Source organism: Podarcis liolepis, assembly GCF_965112155.1.
Source record: "Podarcis liolepis genome assembly, chromosome: 12".
Lineage (NCBI taxonomy): Eukaryota > Metazoa > Chordata > Lepidosauria > Squamata > Lacertidae > Podarcis > Podarcis liolepis.
Genome location: NC_139563.1, coordinates 14122590 through 14145043, shown reverse-complemented (window position 1 = coordinate 14145043; position 22454 = coordinate 14122590). Strand labels below are relative to the sequence as shown.

General features: G+C 41.6%; 1 protein-coding gene across 1 annotated transcript in view; it reads left to right on the top strand.

The window, feature by feature from the left end:
• The window catches only part of PTPRN2 (protein tyrosine phosphatase receptor type N2), a 614238-nt gene that overhangs the window by 152222 nt on the left and 439562 nt on the right, over nt 1-22454 (top strand). Inside the window, exons 4-5 of the mRNA XM_083466687.1 lie at nt 13126-13243; nt 15107-15269. Coding sequence (XP_083322813.1) covers nt 13126-13243; nt 15107-15269 — 281 coding nt within the window. The remainder of the gene's footprint in view (nt 1-13125; nt 13244-15106; nt 15270-22454) is intronic.

Genomic DNA, 22454 nt, shown 5'->3' with positions numbered 1-22454 from the left:
GTGCTCAGTCCAGTGGTCAAGAAGGCAGTGTCTTCATGTGCTGTAGAAGGAAGTGAGGGGCAAATGGGGCTCTTCTACCTGGGAAGGAAGCCCATCTAGGAGAAGGGAAAACTCTGATCCTAAAACCTCCACTGTGGAATCGTCTTCAGGAGAAGAGAAGGCTAAGGAATAAACGCTACACAAATCTGGAATGGAGTTCCTAAGATGTTTGGATGGTGCCTTGTACACCTTCTTCCAGCAACTCCTGCAGCCAAGCTGGTGCCAAATGTATTGCTCTGCTCAGCGAGGCTGAGGGGGAGGGTCTTGTCATCTGGGCAGTCCAGGACCTCCTTACACACTGACCAGGCTTGTGCATCGTGGAAGGTTGCTTTGGGGCTGCTAACACAGCCGTTTGACTTCAGCCCCAGAGACACACTCCATTGTCTTTTGAGACAGCCAGATGGCAACATTATGTAGTATTAACTCTGGACAAGAGTTGAAAATGCATGTCCTGCTCCCAGTTTACAATCTAAAGAATTACTTCCACATTAAAAAAGAAGAAAAAAGAAGAATGCTCAGTAGCATGGAAGCTAACATGACCTCAGCGTTTAACTGCAACATATTAGGAATTCTGGCAGGGAGATTCAGACATCTCATTCACTGCGCTATTAGACCAGAAGATGGAGCCATTAGCTTGTTATCCAGTGCTTAGACATCACTGCAGCTGGTCAGAAAGAGGTACTACAGTTTGCCAGCCCATCAGATGTCAGATGACACCATGGGCCAATGGAAATTCAACTCTGGACAAGCTCCTCAGTCTGCTATCAGATTAGTTGTCACCAGTGTAGTCCTAGTCAGTGTATCTATACACCACAAATACATTTCTGCTCACAGAGATTCACAGAAAACAAAGCAGTCTACAACAACCGAATTTAATCATAACATAAACTATCTCTGCGGAATAACACGAACCATTTGACAATGAACGATTCATTTAAAATACACCCCCCCCCAAATAAGCACAAAGCTTACCTGTAGAAGATCCCTTAACAATATTCTATAACTTCACATTTTATACTTAGACCCAGCACTCCAGAAAGCACCCAGACTGTTCTTTTGGCAGTGGATCCTTATGGAGGCTCCTTTTCCTGTTACACGGCTGATATATAGACAATCAGGTGGCATATGGAACTATATTCCAGATATGCAGCAATGGAACTTTCACCGGGTCTCGTCACAGATACTATAGGTGAAAGGAAAGATGCCTGGCTAAAAATACATAACAACTGTGAAATAAGACCCCCCCCCCCGCCCACCACATAAAAACACCCACTCACACTCCTATGCGGACAATATAGCTGCAGCCTGCAGAACATGCAGCCATCAGGCTTGAAGTAGGATGGCTGTCATCTATTAATGCCTGATGTAGGCTGCAGAAATGGAAAGAGCACCATACCTGGTTAAAATGCTGCTTGCTGCTCAAGGCTTGCATACCGTGCCAGCCTGATTTGGCTCAAGCACATGATTTGGGAAGAGAGCTGTATTTATTTAAAAAAAGAACTCTAATGTACCAACACAAAGTAGAAGTATCTTTTCTGAACGGTTAATCAGAGTGAAACACATTCTAGCTTCTGTTCTGCTGGTGCCGTGTCAGGGGGTCAGACGTTTACAGTGGTAAATCAGGATAAGGACTTAATTCGTTCCAGAGGTTCGTTCTTTAACCTGGAACTGTTCTTAACCTGAGGTACCACTTTAGCTAATGGAGCCTCCCGCTGCCGCCACCGCGTGATTTCCATTCTCATCCTGAGGTAAAGTTAACAACTCGAGGTGCTACTTCTGGGTTAGCGGAGTCTGTAACCTGAAGTGTCTATAACCCAAGGTGTCTGTAACCTGAGGTACCACTGTATAGATGACTGTGTGTGTGTGTGTGTGTGTGTGTGTGTGTGTGTGTGTGTGCATGGTAGAAATGGTTTCAAGAACTTTGATTCTGTTGAAAGATTTGAACGCTACCCATGACTGTGACAATTCTGTATACTGTTGTCTCTGTTGTCATTATTCCTCCTACCGTATATGCCAATTTTTGTCTCATAGACCTCCAAAGTGCTGAACAACATATTAAGAGAAAATATACAATAGAGCGCCATAAAGTGCTGTAAATCAATCAGCATCAGAGCAAAGCAATTATAAAGCAGCAAAATCACAACACAGGAGTGCCAAAAACACAGCCTCCCCCCCCCCACCATTCCAAAGACATTTTTGTCACTCCTAAGATTCAAGCTTAACCTATTTTGATATTTGGCATGCATAATAATTGGGCTGCTTATAGCATTTACATGGATGTAAGTTAGTTTTAAAAATCCCATCAGTACTGGCAAAACATGACACTTACTGTCACCCCATGACAAGTAAATATGCCCCTAAAAAGCATGTTCGTTAACACAATCTATTTTCTCAGGCAGCATTTGTGCAAGCAGAAACTCAGAACACATTTTTTCTGCTACCCTTTCGTTTGCAGTGTGTCAGTGCCCTAGGCTAGCACATAGATCTGCGCAATACAACAGGAGGCTTCTTAGCCCCCCCTTCTGCTGTGTTCTAAGATAACATTACTTTTTATCAATAGAGCACACCTTCCCCAGATCTCCTGGTGCATAGGAATTGGCTTGGGCAATCAACTATTTCCTGTTTCTCTAGTCAACAACTAATTTTCAGTAATGTATTTCAACTGACTATTATCCCCAAAGGACCAGCTACCTTGTCTCTTCCCACAAACTCACTCCCTCCTTCCTAAGTCAAGGGATGGTTAGCCCCATAAACAGCACCCGAGGCTTCAGGGACTTCAGCTGTATGGTGCTACCTCTGGTTATGAACTTAATTCATTCTGGAGGCCCGTTCTTAACCTGAAACCATTCTTAACCTGAGGTACCACTTTAGCTAATGGGGCCTCCCATTGTCTCTGCGCCACCACCACACAATTTTTGTTCTCATCCTGAGGTAAAGTTCTTAACCCAAGGTACTACTTCCGGGTGAGCGGAGTCTGTAACCTGACGTGTTTGTAACCCGAGGTACCACTGTATATCCCTGTTTCCCTCTATCCATGTTTCTTCAAAGGAGCAAACAAGGAAGGTGCTTTTTAATTTTACTTTATTTATTTTTTTAATTTGTCCGTCGCCTTATCTGGCCCAGTTTACAGCCAGCCAACCAACAGTCAACCCCACGACACACAGAGATACATGAAAACCAGGAGGAAAAATAAATACATTAAAAACATCCTGCCCACTTCAAACAGGACACTGATAGTTAAGGGCCAAAGGCCTGGTTATAGAGGACATTTTTTACCTAGCACCAAAAGATATTCCCAGATATCTCACCCCTTGCCTTTTCCTGTAAGACATCTCAAAAGATATCTCACCCCTTGCCTTTTCCTGTAAGACCTATTACAGTCGTTAAGAGTCGTCAACAGGCTCATCTCAGCTATCTGCCAATCTCCCATTCCCACCACCCTTCTGAGTAATACCCCTCCCCACCTTCTCACTATATAGAAGGATCTGGCAACTTCTGTTTCAGTGTTTCTGAAGAAGTGTGCATGCACACGAAAGCTCATACCAAGAACTAACTTAGTTGGTCTTTAAGGTGCTACTGGAAGGATTTTTTTTATGGCAGACCAACACGGCTACCTATCTTTAATTGGGTGTGTGTGTTACTGTTTCTTTCCCCCTAGTCTTTATCATTCTTTTATATTGCAATTTTATGTGCACTGCCCTGAGATCTGCAGATAAAAGGCGATAGACAAAGTTAATAAATAATAACAAATAATAAATGAAATAAAGATATATAATGAGGGCACCAGGCAATAAGGACTTAGTATATTTTGTCAAGTTTACGCTTGCTGTTCCTGAAGATGCCTGGCATGGTTTTTCAGCTGTATCTGAACGTGCCTGATAGCTTTACGGCTCGTGCCAAATTTCCATCTTATTTTAATAAAATGTTTGATATGAGCCAATGTCCCCAGTCCTTTTGGTAGACTGGTGCCCACTTCAAAGGCTGCCACTCCAACTGGTGCTAATTGGCTTCATTGCTGGCAGCCTCAGAACACAGAAGGGGGCATGGAGATTGAATTACACCTGCACTTTTTTGTATACATCTGCTGTGTTTGTAAAGTTGTTGTTTCTCGGTCATTCTAAAGCAAATTCATGGTGGTGGAAATATGAAGACTATGAAATGGAGTTTTGGAGAAAATAAAAATTAGGACTATATCTATACCGAGGCAATATACAAAAGGACCTTACTCTGTTGTGGCTATTATTATATAATGTGCTGCAATGTCATAATAGCTCAAGATTCAGCTTCAGGTTTGTGATTTCATGGCACCTGAACCCGCTATTTTTTACCAGTGCACTGAGAGATTTGAAGCAGGCTCAACAAACCTGGCTGAGGAGCAATTTGGGATCTGGTATAAATGGATGTCTTGCTCAAGGAAACCTCTCTCTACCACAAGTCAGGCAATCATTCTATCACCATCAAGAGTCAAGTGACACAGGACAGGCACATGCTCTAGTCCTCGAATGCAGTAGCTTCAACTTCTATTCTTTCAAGACTCATGCTCATCGGTTGCACTTATACTTAGTTATAAAACCTTATCTCCATGTTTCCAGCTGTCCTGTTTAATGATGTAGGAATAGGCTGCCATAGGCTGCTCAGCAGTTGTTGTACCCTTTCTGTCACTTTTATTTATTTCTTGAAACCAGGGTGAGGAAGCTGTGGCTCTCCAAATGGACTGCAGCTTCCATCATCCCTGCAAATTGCTCATGCTGGCTAGGGCTGATGGAGTTGTAGTCCAACAAAATGCTGACCAAAATCAGCATTGGCTGATGCTGGTCTAGACAATTCTTCTGGATTCTGGAAGGACTTCTGCTGAGCCCAGTTCTTTGGCCTGGTGACTAACTGGTTCCTCCACTTAGAATACATTGCTCACACCTCTCATTTCTAGAAAGGTCTGTATTTAGTCAAATGAAGATGTTGTTGTTGTTGTTTAGTCGTTTAGTCGTGTCTGACTCTTCCTGACCCCATGCACCAGAGCACGCCAGGCACTCCTGTCTTCCACTGCCTCCCGCAGTTTGGTCAAACTCATGCTGGTAGCTTCGATAACACTGTCCAACCACCTCGTCCTCTGTCGTCCCCTTCTCCTTGTGCCCTCAATCTTTTCCAACATCAGGGTCTTTTCCAGGGAGTCTTCTCTTCTCATGAGGTGGCCAAAGTATTGGAGCCTCAGGTTCAGGATCTGTCCTTCCAGTGAGCACTCAGGGCTGATTTTCTTAAGAATGGAGAGGTTTGATCTTCTTGCAGTCCATGGGACTCTCAAGAGTCTCCTCCAGCACCATAATTCAAAAGCATCAATTCTTTGGCGATCAGTCTTCTTTATGGTCCAGCTCTCACGTCCATACATCACTACTGGGAAAACCATAGCTTTAACTATACGGACCTTTGTTGGCAAGGTGATGTCTCTGCTTTTTAAGATGCTGTCTAGGTTTGTCATTGCTTTTCTCCCAAGAAGCAGGCGTCTTTTAATTTCATGACTGCTGTCACCATCTGCAGTGATCATGGAGCCCAAGAAAGTAAAATCTGTCACTGCCTCCATTTCTTCCCCTTCTATTTGCCAGGAGATGATGGGCCCAGTGTCCATGATCTTTGTTTTTTTGATGTTGAGCTTCAGACCGTATTTTGCACTCTTCTCTTTCACCCTCATTAAAAGGTTCTGTAATTCCTCCTCACTTTCTGCCATTAAGGTTGTGTCATCGGCATATCTGAGGTTGTTGATATTTCTTCCGGCAATCTTAATTCCGGCTTGAGATTCATCCAGCCCAGCTTTTCGCATGATGAATTCTGCATATAAGTTAAAAAAGGAGGGAGGCCTTGTCGTACTCCTTTCCCAATTTTGAACCAATCAGTTGTTCCATATCCAGTTCTAACTTTAGCTTCTTGTCCCACATAGAGATTTAAGAACGCTTATTTCCCATTTGTTTTTAGTGATACAGGAACACTTTGCACAGCATTCCTTAACCTGGACTACATCTCCCATCTGCCACAACTTTGTGCCGCAGCTCAGGTCAGCTTGATGCACAGCTGACGGTGTGCAGTGGGGAGTTAACTTCCTGAAATAATCTTCAGGCTGCTGGTGCTGTTAGATGAAAATGATAAAGAACCCATTCAAACACCTACAGACTGTTCCATTTTATTAATGAAACTCAATGGAAAACGCAGGAGATAGTTGAATGAAAACCAATATAGAAGCCAGAAATTAAGTGTCTACCTAGGGACCAGATGGAGAAGCCTCTTGACAAAGTGTTAGTATAACTCAATAAATCAACATTTTCAGAGCAGGCCAAAAGGGACAGTTTGTGCCTTACTTGCCATATAATCAGTTGCACAGAATTTAAAGAAAAGAAAAGAAAATGACATTAAACAAGGCTACATGATTGGCACAAGGCACCAGGAATTCTCCCGAAATAAAAAAAAGCAATGTGCATTGTGCCTAATGCAAGCATCCAACTGTGAGGTGAACTGAGGTGGGCACAGCCCTCCTTTAGAGATTCCTGCTTTGATTCTGCGTCCCACCCCAGTCCTCTGCCAGCTGCTACTCCCACTTACCTTGGGGAAGAGGTAGCAGCTGGTGAAGGGTTCTAACAGAACTGCTAGCTTGCCTGGAAATTGCACACATCATATTTTCTGCTGGGGAATCACAGGCAGGACCCAAGCCATATGACCCATTCCCTGGAAGGAAATTATATTCTGCAAGTCATTTCCACCTAAATGGGCATCTCACCGGTCTTTGCTGGACCCCTGTGTTGGCTTTTGCCCTGTCTCACACCCTCGGAAATATTTTGGGCTCGGGAGTAGCTACTGGGTGCTACTGGGACAGAGTAGCAAACTGTAAGACAGGCAGGAAAACCAGGACTCCTCAGCTGTGTGTGCCAATGGCCATGTAAGGAGCCTCCAGAACTGTGGCTTGGAACAGCGTCCTGGGCAGTGAAGATGCTCCAAGCCTAGATTGGCCCCACTTGGCTCCACTGGCCACTGGGTTATCCAAGGAGGTTTTTGTTTGCCTGAGCAATAATGCACACTTCCTAGCTCTCATTCCTGAGCATAAGCTGGGCTCCCTACTTGCTGACTTCTCTGACTGCTGCTGTCTACAACTCTGGCACAACCTGAGGTTGGCATTTTGGCTTTCAGGCGTTACATCAAAGACTTGGAGAGACTCCTGCAGAGCCCCCATCAATACACATATTACACATGTTCCATTTTACTATTCAAGGGGGGCAAATGCTTTTTTCTTTTCTCAGGGTGAGCACAAGGCTGCTCACCCATCAACAAAATAAGTGGGCTCAAGCAGGGCATACACTTTCCCCTCGCTTTCCCAAATGAATGCAAAGCCATGCTATGCAAAGGTCAGTATTTCGAATTAGGATAATTTTATGCTGAGTGGTAACTCAAGACTGCCGACAAATTGCGCAGAAGCCTTCTCTATTACGTATCGCATAAAGCTGGCAGATATTATGCCGAAGTGACAGGAGAGCTTAAATAAAGCAGCCTGATGGAAACTGGAAGGAACTATTAACAGTAGACGGTAGAATTCCCTATTATCTGCAGCTTGGTTATTCAAAACATCTTGTTATCAAGATTGACTTTGTGTCCTGCATGCTAATCCTCTTCCCATGTAATCCTGTGTAAATAGCATTCCTGTTTATCTGAGCAGTTGCCCTCTATGATGGAGGATGGGTAGCTCCCCCATAATTATTATTGTAGCCCTCAGCTTGTGTTGAGGGTTAAAATGAAAGTATTGCTGCTGGGAAATATTAGAAACAATGACAATTTAGTTTGTTTTGATGGGTGCTAAAATCAGCCACAAGAAAGGCCTTATCTTTGGTGCATAGATAAATATCTAACATAGAAAAGAGATGCTTTCTTCTTCTTTTTGAGCAAGTCATCTATTAAAACATGTGAACCTCGTTTGATTTGTTGTTCTTAAGCTCTGAAAATGGGGAATGGGAAGGAGAGCGAATGCTCCTTCTCTAGGGAGTCTGGGAAGGCAGCCTGCGGAAAGTCACATCTATATGTTGACCTGTTAGTTGTGAAAACAAGAGAAGAAAGCCAATCACATACAATTCTGCAGACATTCTGACAGCTAACAGAGGCATTAGCAATTTGCAGCACACATGACACAGGGGCTGCAAATATCCAAGAATCACACTGAAGAGTTTCCTCACTGAAATAAAATAGTAGGCTAAAGAAGCAGGAGGGCATAGGGAAAAAACTTAGAGAAAATGGAACATATCATCGTTCTGTATGCTGAAACTAATCTTAGGGCACAGCTTGAAAAAGGGAGCCATGTAGTAAAAAGGAACATGTAATATTTTGTTACAGAAGCGGAAGACACAGCAGTGCACTGGTAAATGGCAGTACACAATTGTGTTCATTTTTTACTGTGGATTTTGGGTTATGGGATACATGGGCTCAAACAATGCACACAGCAGTTAGTTTTCCGTTTTATTCATGCTATTTTATTTGTAACCCCACTTATTTCATACATGTTTGAAATAAGTGAACTGCTTAATTATTGTAATGCCCCAATGGATTTGTTACTGTGTGTATTTTAATTATGCATTGATTTTATAGTTGCAAACCGCTTCGGAGCAATTTTGTCATATGAGCAGTATATAAATGAAATAAAAATAGTAGCAATAATTTTGTGCGGAAATTGCTTTTTATGGGTAAGGTTCTCAAATGGTAAACTCTTTTAGGAACTTGGTAAGTCTATCATGTTCCACTGTCTTTGTAGGTCACTAATCAGAACCTCTTCAAATAAAAGTGCAAATAAAAGACTAATGCTGTAGGCTGGAGACTGATACTTCCTCTATGGCTCATCACATTGCAGCAGCAGACCTACCAGAGAGGAGGAAACAAAGCCCCTCCAGGGCTGGCCCAATACGTCTTGCTATCTGAGGCAAACCAGATCGTGTGCTCCGCCTCCAATTTCTATTTCTGGATCTTAACTCAACTGGTAGTTGAATCTTACTTCAACCCAGTTAATTGGAGAGTATCTTCCACTGTACCTGGGGGGCAGCATGCAAGCCTGGGGAGTGCAGGCCAGGCTGTGTAGAATACAAAGTTGTTCTTCAGCACCTCTATCCTTGCCCACTCCCCAGTATCTGCTGCCTGAAGCAGCTGACTCACTTTGCCTAATGTTAGGCTGCTCCTGCTTCCTTCGCCCAATTTCAGTTCTGGAACAACTAGGGTTAGTTTTACTTGGTGCAAAGTTCGCAACCAGGAGAAGCTACTTCCGGGTTAGCGGCACTCGTAACCTGAAGCGTTCATAACCAGAAGCCTTCGTAAACAGAGGTACCACTGTACAGGGAGAAATGTTGGACTACAGTAATACAATTTTCTCTTTCCATGTTTGCTTCAGGCTTGGATTTGGAGGGAGAGGGAGAGAAATTATGCGTAGTTGCTGGGCATGCCAAGGTGCTTGCAGAATTCATACTTAATTTCTCTGTGTGTGCGCGCTCGCGCTCGCACATGCACGCACGCGCTTCTCAAAAACAATTTTACAAAATCCATTCTCTTTCTCAAACTAGTCTTCCTTCCCCGAGCATCGCTACTTAAATCATGCAGCATTTCAGTTCATATTTTTGTTGGCTTCAAGTGATAACTTGTCGGCTCCATTGTCTTAACTAGATCCCTCAATGGAAGAATGCGGTTCTGCATTGCCCATCTGTGGGAATTCCCAGTTGGAAATATGTACAGTGTAGGCAGAGCTCCAGCAGGGATAGATAATTGGTAGTTGTGTGTCCCACCATACAGTTCCACATTAGTGACATGGAAATAATATGTGTACAACGGAACGACTGTGATCCTGCTCAGCCATCGGTGTTAAATTGTTATAATTGAGTTGTGGGCCAGGAGCAAGCCAGTAGGTGTGGCTGCGTAGACAAAAGGGACAGGAAATTGCCTAGTAGCGTCATTTGCTGTTGCTCAGTCTTAATTTTGATTGCAATTGTCAGCTTGGTATTAGTGCTGTTGTGTGAGCTGTTTTATTGCGGGCCGTGTGGGTGAGATTCCCCCCCCTTTCCAAAATAAAACAGTGAAAGGATGCAGTTGATTGTTTTAGGCAATACTAGTTATATTTTTAGTGACACTTTCCCCATGTAACGTGTTGAATAGTAGGCTATAAAGAACCAGTGCGCTTAGAAGCAAGTTTATAAATCAGCATAAAAGTAATCATTTTAAAAAGTAATAACCTGATGTGTGGCAAGTAAAATTATTATCACTTGTTAATTTATGAATCACCTTTTGCACCTGTTTCGAGGCGAATTGCAAACGTTATCGTAAAAGCAGCTAAAAATAGTCCAAAAGTTTTGACATGAACAGCTTTTCATCCAGCTGGAAAGACTTGCAGAAGCAAAAATATATTCTGGTTTTTTCCTGAACCGACAGCTGCAATACAGATGTGCACTTTTAAAAATCTTGAAATACTTTTATGTAGATTTTTGACTCCTGTAGATGTTTTGGATTGGGGTGAGCAGCTTAATGCCAGAGGCCAGCCAGTCTGGCATAGTGATGGATTGCTAGGAAGGCCTGCACCAGATCATTGTTTTAACCAGAAAGCTATGGATGAGGCACCGTCTCCCTGCCTAACCTACCTCTTAGAACTGTTAAAATATTAACAAATATGCACAAAACTCACCTCTTCAAAGGAAGAGCAGGATAAAAAAGAACCTGAAGAAAAAATATTATAGCATTTTCAAATATTAAATATTAATCCTGGAGATAACAATGTTAAAGATACTGTAGCTCCAAAAGCCGTTCCAATATGCTCCCAGTGACTTATCCCCAAACACAGCATTTTAAAAGGAGTTATGGATTAAACCTTTAATCTGAAACACATTTTCTAGAAAATAAATTAAAGGTGTCTGATTTTTCAATTTGCTTTCTTTAAAAACCACATTCATTTCAGTTTATGTTTTAAAACATAATCACATTAATTTTCCTTTATTTTAATTGTACTCATTTTCATTTTATCTTTCTTTTTCCTCTTCCTTTTTATTTTAATGGAGATCCAACCTGTCTTTTGCTACCCTTCTCCTGCTTGTACATTTTGTGTTTTCCATCTCGTGGCATTGAAATCTCAGGCATTTTACCACCTCCTTTCTCCAGAATATCAGATTTGCCATTGGACAAAGACTCCTAGACTCACAGACCCAAAATCTGAGGCAATGATTCCAATGTAAAACTAATTTGGAAATGAAAATTTATTTTTCATATTCATTTTGAATATGAACATGGAATGCCCTGACATCAGATGTCAAGGAAATAAACAACTATCTGACTTTTAGAAGACATCTGAAGGCATCCCTGTATCAGGAAATTTTTAATGTCTAATGTTTTACAATTATTTATGTGCTGTAAGCTGCCCAGAGTGGCTGGGAAAACCCAGCCAGATGGGTGGGGTATAACAACAACAACAACAACAACAACAACAATTTTGATGTTGAATGAATTTGGGTGCATTCATTATGGTTTTAGAACAAACTTATGCCCCTGAAATAGACCTCCATTGATTTTAGTGCTTGTTTATTGCCTGAATTTCTGCACATGCGCCTTACGCTATGAAATTGCCATGTTATGGTCTAGCACGGGGTAGGCAACCTAAGGCCCGTGGGCCGGATGCGGCCCAATTGCCTTCTCACTCCAGCCCGCAGACGGTCCGGGAATCAGCGTGTTTTTACATGAGTAGAATGTGTGCTTTTATTTAAAATGCATTTCTGGGTTATTTGTGGGGCAAAGGAATTTGTTCATTCTCCCCCCCCCCCAAAAAAAATATATTCCAGCCCATGACATGGTCTGAGGGACGGTGGACTGGCCCACGGCTGAAAAAGGTTGCTGACCCCTGGTCTAGCACATGTAGAATTGTCTTTTGATCAAATGGAAACATGTTCCAATGAATAGGATGCATTCCCAAGTGATTTGAGATGCACCTGAAGTTCAATTAAAAGTGATTGGTGGGAGTTTTAATACAGTAATAATTGTTATCACAGATGTGTTCACAACTCAACAATATCTGTATTAGTGGATAGTATTTCAGTAGGTGGACTTAGGTTGGGGAAGCTAAATGTCAATAATTGCCAGGATGCGATACGTTGATGATGATGGTGGTAATAATAATAATAATAATAATAATAATAATAATAATAATAATAATAATAATAATTTATTTATACCCCGCCCTCCCCAGCCAGAACCGGGCTCAGATACTGAATAATTACATATAACTCCAGGTGGTAAGCCTACATAAATTAAAAGTGTTAATCATAACATTTACAAATCTAACAATTATTCTTGGAGTTGTATAATTATTGTGTGATCAGTAGTGCATGTAATTAATGCATAATTGCATGGAATTTGCTTTTACCGTGACACCTTGCCCTTGTTTAAAGGTCTCTGTTGCAACAGTTGAGTGTAAATAAAACATGAATTGGTCTTCATATATAATATTCCACTGTCCATTAGAATAGTTAGCGCTAGATCAGTGTTATTCATACCTGGGTGTGCCTACCTTTTCCTGAGCAGGTCACAGGAAAGGTTTATGGAAAATATATTGTGAGATTGGTGAGATAGCAGTCCTCCTTGAAAAGCCACTTTCCATTATATGCTACAATTTAGTTTTGAAACTTGGCATGACTTGTATTTTTGACTCACTTATTGTCAAACACCTCTTCTTTGTAACAAAGCAGTAAATACTGTTTATACAGTAAAGCTGGTGTATAGGTCCATAGTGACTAAGAAACACTAAAATTCTAAGACTAATCTCCCTTTTAAATCTCATCGTAACACCCACCGTCTTCTTAGAAGAAAGCATTTTAAAAGGCTTCAGTATTTCACGAGAAAGGTCTGATTACCACAGTGATTTTTGCAGGGGAAGGAAATCTGCAGCTGTAACAAGTAGAAAGTTTGTTTAAAATCTTGCAGAAGTTGAAATTTCTGTTCATTATAATTGCTTTCGTAACACAAGATTGAGATGTCCCGTTTTGTTTTGTTTTTGCTCTGTCAAAGTACTGAGTTTCTAAAACTGTATTTTGCACAACTGTTTTCCAGGTTTTACCTGGCAAGATGATTATACACAGCATGTTATTGCCCGTGAAGTCTCATATCTCCATAAGATTCATGATTGGCACCCTGAGGCATTCTCATCAGAAGAGCCTGATGCACAGAGGTAAATACCCAGGCATTTTATGTATCATAATGTCTTATGTTCTCGATTATGGGAGATGAAAATCTTATTTATTTATTTATTTAAACAACTGGTATGTTTGGCTCACATTACAAGTTCAGGATCTCCCTTGTACTGGCGGGGCAGTAGGAAGCGGAGATCTTATTGGCACATGTGGTGGAGTTGCACCAAAGTTCATGAATTTTGGAAACAAGTGAATACAGAAATCTGTACACTTACAGGTGAAAATGTGATCCTGGATCCTTCACTATGTATTTTGTCTGCTATTGATAAAGGTAGGGCAGATCTTATATGTAAACAGTTAATTGTAGATCTAGTAGCTGCTCCATTAGTGATTGCTCAGGTCTGGAAAGAAGCTTCATGCTATACGTAAGCAACTGGTTCAAGAAAATTACCGTATTTTTGTGTCAATAAGACATCCCCATGTATAAGACGACCCCTATTTTTTTAACCCAAAATTAAGAAAATGCACTATGTACTATCCATGTATAAGACGACCTCTTATTTTAAACTTCAAAAAATTAGGAAAAAATATAGTCTTATACACGGAAAAATACAGTATGTTCATTGCTATCTCAGAGAAACTGACATGTAAAAGTCAGGTTCATGTGATGTTGTTGCTTTTGATTTCACCTCCAATTCAGGGTTATTTATTAAACGTATGACATCACAGTCACATGAATGGCACATTCCTTCAAAATATGATTTTATTTGGCAGCATCTATAAATAGGCAAGACCTTTTATTCCCCACCCCTATTCTCTTCATTGTACAAGGTAAGTTAATGGTTATTATGACCAAAGAGAACCTATACTTGGCCCAAAGCCTTACTATTAAAAGTGATGGAAACACTTCTAGCTCAACCTGTTCTTAATTCTTTCTGGAAAGTCAAGACCCTCTTGTTCAGTTAGTTGCTGATTAAGGGAAACCTGTCAATCATGGGGCAAAAGAGATGTAATCATATTGGGATCAACAGAAGATTGAATGGAAGTGACACTTGATCAGGATAAATGTACACATTTTCACTTTATCTGTCATCTATGATCTGGTAACCTCTAGGTTAGATTACTGCAATGCATTATATGTGGGGTTGCCTCTGAAGATGGTTTGGAAACTTCAACTGGTGCAGAATTTGGTGGCCAGGCCAAATTCCCACCAGGAATTTTGTAATGCTCCAGATAGTTGCATCCCTCCATCCCAGGCATCCATACCAATACTAAGTAAAAATAAAAACAACGGGCTTGTTTTGGTCTTCCACAGCCCTTTGATCCAGTGGAAGCTTCTGTTAGCGAACAGGCAGAGAGGGACAGTTACAGATAGGTAGCCGTGTTGGTCTGCCATAGTCAAAATAAAAAAATTCCTTCCAGTAGCACCTTAAAGCAACTAACTTAGTTGGTCTTTAAGGTGCTACTGGAAGGAATTTTTTTATTTAGGCAGAGAGGGAGTTTTTGCTGATTCCACTTTCCTTCGGCTGCCCCTGTGCCCCTCCCAGATCTGTTCAAGGGGGTTGGGGACCCCTTGTAACAGCATGGAGGGAGGTGCAACAGATTGGAGGAGCGTGAAAATCACGCTCTCCTTTCAGTTCATGGAAATCTCTGTTGGATCAAAGAGCTTTCTGTCAGCAGAGGGACCCAATTATTAACCATTTCTGAATATATCTTATTGAGCTTGTGTCTTTTTACTGAAACATTGTTATTTCAAAATATTCTAGTGTATTTCACCTCTCAAAAGTATTAGTTATATGTTGCTGGGGACTATATACTCAATATTCAAAGGTGTTGGTTAATTTCTGAGTCCATTGCATGTTTTATAATGTAACGTTGCTTAACTTTATTTCAACTTGCAGGTCCACAAAGCAGAAAGCTGAAAGCAACAGGAATTTAGGTCTGGAAAAGGATGTGAACTTTGCCAAGTCTCCTCAGCAATACCTTGCCTATTTGGACATTCTCTCCAAGTCTGCAATTCCAAATTTATATTCAAAGATAAGGGGCAACAAAGCCTCTCTTAAGGTACGGTGGTTGTTGTTGTTTCCTCCTGTTCTTCCTTCAAATATTTCTTTTTCTTTTTCTTTGCTGTTAGACTTTGCCATTTTTGTGATATTCTTCCTAGGAGGCAATCTCACAGCAGTCATTAGTTTTCTGGCCAATGGTTAATGCAAAACAGTGTTACTGATTCTCCTTCTGTGATTGCTCTGCTCCACCAGACTGACCACTGCTGGTTATAATTAATTAAAGAACAGGCTGTAATGATCTCTGGCAGGCAAGCAAGCCCCGATAAGAATTAAGGACTCTCCGGCAGTTTTATGTACGTTTATTTATAGAAAAACACATCCAGAGCACGGCTTCTCGCCTGCTCGCACTGATGATAGTTGGTCAGTCTGAATCTTCGTCCCTCCCACATTAGGAAGGACGCCAAACTCCCGCCTTTCCCCTCTTGCCCTTCCATTGCCCTCTGATCTTATCCAGTCTCCTAGAACAGGGACTGAGAGGCTGGCCTCCACCCTTCCCACTTCTATTTGACACAGTCTCAGACCTCTGCTTATCTGCTGATTGCCTAGCAATGCTCTGGCTGCCTTCCAACTCTTCTTCTTCTTGAGAGCTAACAGAGTCTTCCCCGGGAAGGGGGTTGAGCTGCCCTTTCTTGACTCTGTCAGCCAGCTATCATTTGCAGAGTCAGTCCCTCATTCACTTCGCTCAATTTTTGAGTCTGACTCCTATCCTGTGCTCGGGGGGGGGGCACGTTCCTGACACAGGATGCCTCTGAGCACATTCTGAGTCTGGAAATTTGTTTTCTAGACCAGAACTGAACTGAGCTCACAATCATTTCACATAAAAGTCCATCCCTTTTAGATTTCTTCATTTTAGCAGCCTTAGGTAGGAAAAGTCGCCATGTTGTTGCTAAACAATTAGCAGCCAGAAACTTTTGTTGATCTATTGCAAATCACCCAGGCATCTATCAGAAGACCCTGACCTACTTACCTGACCTAACTTCGACACCTCTGGTGTATAACTGTTTAGCAGCTACCCTGTATGTAGAGGAGCGGTGATAACATTTTGTTAAGTGTTTCGAAGACAAAGTGCTATGGCAAGCCTAAGTATGGTAAGTATTAGCTTAGGGCACTGATTAAAAGTGCCACCTAATTAACAAACAGCAGTTCTCTAGATGGTGTTCAACTGTAATGGCTTACTTTACATTTTTACAGGATACCACCTGCCTAAATTAGTAGTAGGGTCTTGAGAGGTGATAAATGGCTGAAATTTGCAATTATGCAGCTCCCCCTTTCCTCCCCAGAAAAAGAACTGAACATAACCCACCCTCTGACATGGATTATAATCATTTGCTTAATAGGTATGGCTGGACAAAAAGTTCTTTTTCAACTTTCTACTGAAAGGAATTTTGATGGCAGTAGGGTACCATTTTTCATAACCTTGCAGATAAGTAAAATAAAAATAAAAATTGACTAGCGTATACTTTTTTCTTTTCATCATCTATAGCGTTTAACCTGTGGTGGTTTGTTCACACCTACATTTCAGTGGTTGATGCTACAGTGAGCAATGAGCATTCATGTTGTGGGTTTTGGGGAAGGTCAGACTCCATGATGCCCTGAGCCCCTTCCAGTTTTTGGGTTCCTATATCTGTTGTGGTAGAAAGTATGAGAGCAAGCTTGCCAAACCAGTTCTTTTGTCTAGGCAATGGTTGTGGCTGAATAGTGAGAGAGACCTAAGGAGCAAAGCCAGGAGTATTTTAAAGGTGTTTAGGAGGATGTAACCAAGTGTTACTTGCCCAAAGATGAAGGAAGTTCTGCCAAAAAAGAACAAGGTGTTTTAATGTTGTTTGGGCAGTTTCCTAATGGCAACTGAGTTCATCTAATTTGCTTACGTAGTGCCTGACATTGTCATTTAAGTGGTTAATAAAGACAAACCCCTAGTGTGTCCAGTTTTCTTCCAATTCCGCCCCACCAAATGCACAGTGTCGCCCCCCCAAATGAACATTTTGCATCCAACTGCACACTAAAAATCCCCTGCCTTAAACTGAGCACTATTGGATATGTAATAGCAGTAACATGTGATGTTTGACGTTCTCAGAATTACTGGAAATGAACAGCCCAAATAAATAAGCAATTGATTAACTTCACTGTGTTTGATGAACTGCTGCGCACATGGTACGCAATGCCCCTCATATTATAATTCTGAACTTCTGTGCACCTGTGATGACATGAAGATCATATACGTTTCTCGTGTTCCCAACATAACACATCATACTTTTATATTTTAATATTCTAACTTTTATATATATATACATATTTAGTACATATTTTTTGGAAGCTGACACACACAGACCCGAGAACTGCATACACCCCTCCCCGCCCGTGATGGAGAAACATTGCTCTAGTGATTATGTAAGTCCTATATAAAATCTCTCTCTAGAGTTTGGTACTGTGCACATTTCACTTAGCAAATATATTTTGCAGTGAAAAAAAATGTATGTATGGCCAGGAAGGAGCCAGCAATGAGTAAGAGTTCAGTGCGTAACTTATGGCCCTTGATATTCAGAGAAGCTTGAGTGGTGCAGAGATTCTAGGATGTTATAAAAGTAGCAGGGGAAGCTTTTTGTTATGTACTGAAGTTCTCACCCTGGGCCAGCAGGGGGATACTGTAGATAGTTTTCACTCAGGTCCACATATGCAAATACTGTCAGTCTAATGGAAGTAGGTGAAATGTAACCGATATGCTTTTGTGCCTAATTGAACCATTACATGTAGTGCTGTATATAAGGAAACCATTACAATTGTAACTAACGCCTTATCTCGGTGGGGAGGGGTGTTGTGTACTGAAGTTCTCACCCTGGGCCAGCAGGGGGATATTGTAGATAGTTTTCACTCAGGTCCACATATGCAAATAAGGAATTGAAAGTGACATTCAGTGATTGGATAGTTACAGAAAATGGTTACTGTTGCGTTCTAGTGGAGCTCTATATAAGCAGGCTGGCTGAACCCTTCAGTTCAGTTCTGTTCTGGCCTGCGAATAAACAAGAGCTGTTTGAAGAATCGCTGTGTCGTCTGATATGTTCACCCACAACTTAACACTTTAGGGGGCATTTTGGCTTTCCAGTCGAGAATGAAGCTTGAGATACTAAACTCCATAGAAAGCCAGCTGCTTTTGTTTGTCCAGGTTTCCTTCCCATAACACACATGATAGAACAGGCAGTTTGCAGAAGATGCACTTTACAGCAGAGTGGCTGTTTATTCAGCCTCCAGTCTGTCCATTCAAGTGGCAACTGCACAGTCAGGCTTCACAGGCAAAACTATTACCAGTTTTGATCTGAAGAGAGTCTTTGGACCAATTTTTTTGCTTGATCATCTATATGCAGTGTGGCACTTTTAACTAGAGGGTTTTAATTAACAACCTTCCTCATGCAGGTTTCCTCTGAAGTAGATGTTGAAACTATTTCAAAGCTTCAGCGTATCTCAGACAGGAAAAGGTTACGTAAGATCCTTAACTACGATGATCCATCTTCTCTGCCAAGCCACTGGTGGTTTCATGATATATTAATGATCTCCCTCTTGCCATCACTCAATATGACTGCTGGTTGTTTAATGTTACAGCGTTCCCTGAAGCTTGCATGAAATAATTAGAGAGAATAGAAGATCATCTTAATTAAAATTTAGTTAAGGCTAGTTCACACAATCAGGATTTTTTCCCTGTGTATCTATGGATATGGAGAACATGTCATGAACTGTACGAGGTATAGTTCTTGTCATCGTGGCAGCTGTTCAGTAAAATAAAGATACATGCAGGAATGCAATTGATATTCTCTCATGTCCAGTTCTTAACCTGAAGTAAAGGTATGTCTAGCAGATTTTCATGTCATCTTGTCCAAGGATGCTCAGAGAACGCTGGACTTGGAGCCTGCATGCCCCTTCGCTCAGAAGCCTCCGATGTCAAGGAATTCTTACCCTTGTAATCATTGTTACTTTTGGTGGGATTGTGTTATCTTGAGTGGTCTGTGGAGCCTTCAAATAGTTCAGCTATTGTTAATAACAGTTTTTATCTAGTGCACCATAATCTTGTTTGACGGCTGCTGAAAAACTATTTTTCCTCACTTAGATGTGGCTAGTCTAATATTTTAAGAGTCTTCAAAGGATAAAATAATGTGCACTTCTGTGACATTTCTTTCTGAAGGGTCAGTTACTTAAGTAAATCGTAGTGAGCAGTGTGTCATAGTCAACCTGACTTTAAGTTAATGTACATGTTTCAAAGCAATTTATTTTCTTTTTTATTGTTCATCCTGTATTATCTAGGTCACCTGCACCATCCACGACGGGTCAAGTGAACTGTTCTTTAGAATAAAAATTTTTAAAGCTCATCCTCTGCAAAGACAGGGATGACTCAAAGTTAACAAAATCTTAAGACCGTGACAAAATCTGATAAAACAGTAGTTCCTTCGCCTGAGCAATGCATCTTTTATTTTATATTCACACATCACTTTTTATTACATCATGGAACTTAAGGCGACATGCATGGGATTCTTGGACAGCCTACTGTTTGGCATTGACCCATCCAGATCGACTTAGTTTCAGAACGGCTGATGTGTCATGCACTAGCAAAGCTTGCCATTATTTTAAGAAGAACCAATGGTCTGGAGCAGGCATGAGCAAACTCGGCCCTCCAGATGTTTTTGGGACTACAATTCCCATCATCCCTGACCGCTGGTCCTGTTAGCTAGGGATGATGGGAGTTGTAGTCCCAAAACATCTGGAGGGCTGAGTTTGCCCATTGCCTGGTCTGGAGCAATCTTAACTCCCTAATTGCTCAAGGAGCGGGCGATGGCATATGGCAGAGGTGTCCCTTCACCAGACTCCGCTAGCAGGTGGTTCCACTGTTGCAGAAGCTGCTATGGAGCTATTGGCAGTGGCATTCCCACTGTAGCAAGCACAGGGTTCCAAAATGGGATTTTTCAGGGGCAGAGCAAGGAGAGCCAAGGATCTCCTGGATCCTAAGCTGGGTCATTTGTTGTTGAGGGGGCTTGTTCAGGCCCTTCTGCTGTGCCAGCCTGGAGCTGGTACAGGAAGAAGGAGGAGGAGGAGGAGAAATTGCGCTCCGATCCTTAGTGGCAAGAGCCAGAAGATATTTGGATTAGATGGTGGCTCTACCTAGCTAAGCAGCCCCAGGGTAGCTACCCATTTAGGCACACTTAGTTCCCATTGAAATCAATTGTATTTGAGCAAAGTCATGACTATTTAACAGGCAAGTATAGCTTGCAGTCGCAAGTCACATATGGAGTAGTTCCAATGTGATAAAGCCTATTCCGCATTTTTCCAACTGTTGTCAGATGTAATTACTCTCTGGCTCAAATATCAAACCTCATTTGATGCATGTTCATGTTGTTGCTTTTCCCAGCCTGCCCCCTCCAGCTCTCTCTTTCTTTGCCCTCTTATCCCTTGCTAGCTATTTCCTGTGCCATACAGCTAATTTTGCCAGCAAAGTGAATTTACAAATCCCTGTCATTAATAGCAATTAGATTTGCAAAAATAAATAAATAAGATATTCTGCTGTGGGATTACCCTGTGAAACTCATTTTACTTTTAAATGAGGCAGGTTAGTAGTGTCCAGAGGTACTCGGCAAGAATAAAAAGACTAGATAAAATGGCGGTAGCACAAACGAACTTAATTCTTTGATTAAAAACATACATTAGGAAGAGCTAAGTTCCATGGAGTGGGTCTCCCTCATCCTCCTCTTCACAGAAAATGGAATAAATTATCCTGGTGCTATTTAATATAGTAGTTGTGTGACTTGGGATTGCTCTTTTCTAAGATCACATAATTCTGCCACTACATTATTTACCTGTGCTAAGTCTTAACTGGGTTTTCAGTTTGTACTGAGAGCTGGACCATAAAGAAGGCTGATCGCCGAAGAATTGATGCTTTTGAATTATGGTGCTGGAGGAGACTCTTGAGAGTCCCATGGACTGCAAGAAGATCAAACCTATCCATTCTTAAGGAAATCAGCCCTGAGTGCTCACTGGAAGGACAGATCATGAAGCTGAGGCTCCAATACTTTGGCCACCTTATGAGAAGAGAAGACTCCCTGGAAAAGACCCTGATGTTGGGAAAGATGGAGGGCACAAGGAGAAGGGGATGACAGAGGACGAGATGGTTGGATAGTGTTCTCGAAGCTACCAGCATGAGTTTGACCAAACTGTGGGAGGCAGTGGAAGACAGGAGTGCCTGGCGTGCTCTGGTCTATGGGGTCATGAAGAGTCGGACACGACTAAACAACAACAACAACCTTTCTGTTGTGCATACATATCCTGACCTATTGCGTTCCATTTATTGCTAGGAATTTCTCCCCCACCTGACGATTGTAGAAGCTTGCTATGAAACAAGGGTGAGAAGTACCAAGAAGGACTGCGTTAGATTTTATCTCCTGGTCTAAAGTTCTTTACTAAAATCAGACCTGGCAAGCTTTCGTCAAGGGATACAATCCAGTGCAATCCATCCCGGCACTTCCAGTATAACATAGAATTAACTTTCCTCTCTTGTTTTCCAATGGAAAGTACAGAGACAATTCATCACAAAGATGCCAAAAACAGGGCAATGCAGGTCTACATCCATAGTGAATCACGGTCAAAGATGGTTTTAACGTTAATACTGGAACTTCAGGCTGTATGTGGCTCTAGTCTTTTTCTCTCTCTTTGACTTTACATTTGTTGTCAGAAATGAGGGTGCTTTCAAAATAGGCTTACTTGCTGTTGATGCCATATTTTTAATTAGGAATTTCCAAAGAGCATCCCGGTCTGCCAGTGTTGTGACCTGTCAAGCTGCTGAGAGACTGCTGGTCCTCTCCTGATACCAGCTTAGCCTGCGATTGACACTTGTACCCAATTTGTATAAGGCTGCTTGAAGTGTCTGTGTTCTTCATCTTGATGGGCTTGTTTGTTTACAGGAGACTCAGGGAAATCGCAAATCCTCTTCAATATTTGAGTGTTCAGGCACTTTTCGAGTAGCTGTGTGAGGTTTTTTTTTAAAAAAAAGCCACCTTTGATTATCCGGGTCAACCTTTTTGCAAACTGTCTCGTAAGGTTTGTATAAAGGAAAGGGTCTTCATTACTTTTGTTGGCTGTTTGAATTTGGTTGTGTTTTCAGAGTACAGTGTTGACGTCCAAAGACTGCTTACAGGTAGAGAGGACAGTG